This window comes from Octodon degus, unplaced genomic scaffold (genome assembly GCF_000260255.1).
Source record: "Octodon degus isolate 3935 unplaced genomic scaffold, OctDeg1.0 scaffold00007, whole genome shotgun sequence".
NCBI classification, from domain to species: domain Eukaryota; kingdom Metazoa; phylum Chordata; class Mammalia; order Rodentia; family Octodontidae; genus Octodon; species Octodon degus.
This window is the reverse complement of record NW_004524583.1, coordinates 919,027-924,214: the sequence shown is the minus strand read 5'-3', so window position 1 is coordinate 924,214 and position 5,188 is coordinate 919,027. Positions and strand designations below refer to the sequence as shown.

General features: G+C 35.9%; 1 protein-coding gene across 1 annotated transcript in view; it reads right to left on the bottom strand.

The window, feature by feature from the left end:
* Slc9c1 (solute carrier family 9 member C1) overlaps positions 1-5,188 on the bottom strand; it is a 165,127-nt gene that overhangs the window by 35,854 nt on the left and 124,085 nt on the right. Inside the window, exon 22 of the mRNA XM_004624877.2 lies at positions 4,507-4,638. Coding sequence (XP_004624934.2) covers positions 4,507-4,638 — 132 coding nt within the window. The remainder of the gene's footprint in view (positions 1-4,506; positions 4,639-5,188) is intronic.

Here is a 5,188-nt window from a genome sequence, read left to right as displayed (position 1 = left end):
CTACTCTTGTTTTTTTGGGGGATTCCTGTCACATGGAGTAGTGTTTTCCATCTTTTGACTTTTAGTTTATGACTTTCTGTTTGAATTAAATATGTTTCTTGTATGCAGCATATTGTTGGATCTTGCTTCTTGATCAATTCTGCCAGTCTGTTTCTTTTGATTGGTGAATTGAGACCATATACATTAATGGTGAAAACTGATATGTATTGAGTTATCCTTGCCATGTTATTTTCCTCTTGGTTCCTTTTGTCTTTCCACTCTGTTAAATTAGTTGTCTTGCCTGGTTGATTCATTCTGTTGGGGTTCATGGAGTTTTAGTTCTTGTTATCTCTTTCTGAATGTCCTTCAGAATATTTTGGAGTGCTGGTTTGGTGGTCTTGAATTTATTCAGCTGTTCTCTGTCATAGAAGTATCTTATTTCTCTATTAGTTGTGAAAGATAGTTTTGTAGGTACATATATCTTGGCTGGAGGTTGTTTCTTTTAGAGCTTCAAACACTTCACACCAAACTTTCCTTAGCTTTAAGGTTCGTGCTGCAGTCTGCTGTTATTATGATAGGCTTTCCTTTATAAGTTATTTCTTTATTTTCTGTAACAGTTTTTGATATTCTATTTTACACTGAATTTCTGGAATCTCTACTATTATATGCATTGGTGTAGATTTTTTTAAATCATGGTTAATTGGAGGTCATATGCCTTATTTGTATGTCATTTTTTCCCCATCCTTGGGAAGTTTTCTGTTATTACTTCTATGAATTTTTTTATGTCATTTGTGCAATTTCTTGCTTTTTTCATCAATCTTATTCAATCTCTTGTTACTGTAGCTCTTAAGACTTGCTCTTAACTTGAACTCAGTTCTGCTTCACCTGACACTGCGAGTTGTCAGATATAGCCAGCCTTGAGCTGCTCTGAGTTCTGAGTTCAGCTGGTCCCTTCCAAGATCTTTACCAGCTAATCAACTTCTCCTTAGGGACATCTAAACCAAAATACCTTATCATCTACTGTAGTTCACTGCATCCAGCATTCTTTTCTACTGGTGTGTTTGTCGGTGGTGGTCTCTGGAGTTGCCACTGGTCACTGTGCATCTGCAGGTATGAGCTTCCCTTCCCAGGCAGGGAGTCAGGGCTCTGGGAGAAAGTGCTGCATTTCACCTTCTTCTACTGCTTGAAGTCTCTCTCTTCACTCTCCTGTGGGCTTCAATTCTTTCTTTCTTTTTTATGTATTTAGTACAGGGTCTACAGGGTCTCACTAAGTAAATTGGACTCATAAAGGTCCTCCTGTTTCTAGCCTCCCAAGCACTGGGATTATAGATGCACTCCACCACACCCAGTCTCAATTGCTGTCTCAGTGCACCCCTGGGGTGGGGCTGGCACCGCATGCTGGGGATCAAACCCTGTCCACTGGGCTCTGCCTATGCAGGTGCTTTAGTCTACTGAGCTCTCTGACTGGTGCAATTCTTGTTTCACATCCTTGCAGGGTTCCTGGGACATACTTTCCTCCTTCTTTTCCTCTAGTTCTAATATTCTAGCATCTTGTATATAATCTGCGAGGCTCTTTCTCCGCTGATCACCATTCCTCCATCGTCCTCGTAGCCTCCCTGAGTGATTTTAAACTCAGAATGGGAGCTCACAGGGCTGCCTGGGCTTGATTTCTGTCAAGGTTTTCCAGGCAAGTGCTCTTCAGAGTGCTCCAGGTCCAAAAACACATGAACCTTTGTATTTCATGCGTTTCTATAGTGAGAACTGCATATCTGTTGTGATATATATATCTTCTAGTTTTGAGGGTCTTAGTGTTCAACTTTCTTTTGGGGTTGATCCCCAGCACAAATCAGAGAGGAGAAATCTCATCACAGTAATGTCAAAGACATAAAGATAAATCAGATATTGACATATAGCAAAAAGCAAAAGTTTTATCACTATTAATAGTTTTTTCACTATTAATAGCAGAGAAGAAATCAGCAATAATAAAATAGAGGAAAAGGTGACTATAATCTTTTCCTTTCTGAAAAGAAACCAGATAGGAAAAAGGACAGGGGAAAGACATGCAAGTATATACATAGGATATACAGGTTGGCTGATGTGATTGTACTAAAAATTTCTGTCAGTTTTTTGAAATAACAGTCAATGTGTAGAATTTTCACATGACTAACTTTATATGCTGATGTCTGTGATCTAAACAAATACATCAAAGACAGCTATGTGTAATACAATAACCATGCTTAAATACTTGCCATCTTGGTCTTCTAAATGTGTAATGTTTCTTTATTTTTTTAATAGGTGAACTCTTTATTTATTTATTTATTTATTTATTTTTAACTGGCTGAAAGAGTTTTATTTTTTTATTTGGTAGGACAGTTTCAATAATTAACACATTGCATACATTCTCCCTAGTGGTTAATTGCTGTACAAGATGTGGACTTGATATCCTATTTACAAACACTATTAGAACAAATCCCTCTATTCATTAAGAGAATGTAACTGTGTATCTATCTTAAGCATTTTGAATACACAGATACAAAATGGCCATTCATCTGTATCCCCCTTTTTTTGTTAAGTTCTGTTATTTGAATATTATAGGTGTGTTAACTCATGTGTAGTGTTTCTAATGTGACATTAATTATTACTATATTGTCTTTAAGTAAAATTGTAAAAAGGTTAAAAAAGAAAAAAGAGAGAAAGAACAAAAATTTAAAGTTTCTTGGAAACAAGTGGTAATATGTAATCATATGTTCAATTTTACATAACTATATCTGTTAATCTGAGCAACAGATTTGACAATAAAAATCGATAATATACCAAGCATTACTAATCAACTATTCTTGTTCTGAAAATCTGTGACAAATGTACTCTTGTACGTTACCATGCTTCTATCTTTGTTTCTGATTTTTGTTCTTGCTTTTGTTTTTACTTTTCAAAATAAAAAATTAAATTAAATTAAAAAATAAAATAGAATAAAATGAGGGGCAAAAATAAATAAAAGTTAATAGTAATGATAATAAAAGTGAAGAGCATAGGAGAGCAAAATTTAGCAATTAGTAAAATTTGAGAAAAATAGAACAAGATAAATTGAAAAGGAGTACAGAAAATCAAGTTAAAATCCAATCAAAGTAAATTTAAAGAATAAAAAGAATTAGATAAAAGAAATGTGAAAAAAAATACACAAGAGAAGGAAGAAAAATAGAACCATCCAACCAAGGAAAGAAAAATAAACGAAGAAGAAAAATAGCAAAAGACAAACAAGAGAAATGAGTAAAAAAAAAAAAAAATCCTCCCAGGCTCAAGTGTTTGGATTGGTGATTTCCAGGACCTACAGTATTGAAAATCATCAGACATTGGAGGGAGAGACAGCAAATCACACTTAAAACCTCTTTTATTTTCCAAATCTATGAAATAGACTCTTGCTATGTGGACACTGTGTGGTTAGTCAATGGTATGTTGACTGCCTCAGGCTGTATTCACTCTAGCGGCTGTTAACTGTTTGTTTGCACCCTTCTGTGTCCTGATCATGCTGTCCAAGCAGCTTTGCAGCTGTAGGCTTGAGAGCACTCCTCTTATTCCAGGGTCCCCCTTGTCTACATACCCAGAGACCTGGAAAATCTGCAAACAGAGGGGCATCTCTCACCATGTTGGTGTGTAGCAGTTACACCACTGGGTTTTGTGATTGAAAGAAAAAGCAAGGAGAGCATACACTCCCATGGGCCAAATCCCAAAGCTTTTAGTCCTAGAGCTCTCAGAATCCCACCCACGATGGACCTGGCTCCTTACCAGAGAAAGCAGTGCTACCAATCACTCTGTTCTCTACGACCTGAGGCCCTCCTTGCTTAATCTTCCCTGGGGTTCTGTGACTAGCCTCCTCACCACAACTGTCTTGTGTCCATTTGCCACCCAGTCACTATTGTTGGTTGACTCTGGAGTCTCTGAAGTGTGGCTGTTCTTTGACTTCTTTTTTCGGGAATAGTTCACCAATAAATAATAAGCATCTCTCAGAATGGCTCCTTACTATTCTAGTAAGTATATGTACATCAAATATGACACATTTATTTTCCAAAGCTAGCCTGCTAGCTGAGGGAATCACTTTATAGAGCAAAATCCAACACTGTATTTTCAACTTATGTAACTGTTTTCTCATGGGACTAGCACTGCTGGTCTATTCTGGGGCTTCTGATCCCCTTATCTTGTTTTGGGCTTACATTGCTTTTGCAGAGTCAGTTTCTCCTCTGTAACCCAGGAGCCAGAGTTAGTACCCCAGACTGCTTTATTTTTTTTCTCAGTGTTGCCTTCTAGTTCTCTTTTTAGCTTTCCTGTTGGGGTTGTCTTGATTCCCAGAGCTCTTCTCTTTGTTCTCATTAAATAATGGTTTTCCAGAGTCTCATTCCAGACCCTATAAAGGAAGTGATTTACTGCTGACTTGTACTCTGCCATCTCTAATCTCTGGCTGTAGTCTGTTTCTGAGAGTATGGTCGTCCAGTTTTATTTAGTGAGCAGGATGTTTATAAAAACATATCTTACCTCAAAAGATAAATGTTCCCTGATTTTCCTAGCAGCAACACCACGTCCAATTTTTAGCCACATCTTATGCTCAATGACAGGATAGTATTTTTCAAAAGCTTCATACAAAACACTTTTGGGAATAAAGTAAGTCTGGAAAAAAAGAACAGATGCACTTAACATTTCATTCTGTCATCTGTGGTTTAGGAAATAAGGTTTTCCTCATTTTAATAACATCAAAGTGAAGAATTAAAAATATGCAAATTTTACCCTATGGCCTAGAAATCTATAAAATACTCATACTTATTTATAATCTTATGATATGCTAGATCATGTAAAGGCCACATGATCTAATGACTGTTTAGTGTTCTTTTAAAAATTACACATACAAATATTATATATATATATGTGCTATTATAAAATTGTCAAATAACATATCCATACTTTATACATGTGCACTTTTTATTCATTTATTTTAAATTTATATGCAATAATTGTGTATAGTATAGAGTACAAAGTGATGTTTTCATCTATACGTACATTAAGGAATCTATTGTTTTAGTAATTTTAAGTGCTTTATTAACAACTGTGGTTATAAAGTAGTGCCACTGATTACTAAACCTTGTCTCTAAATAGGTGACTAAAACTTGTATCTCAAAAAACAAAAAAATGGGCTGGGGAGATGGCTCAGTGGAATAAGTGC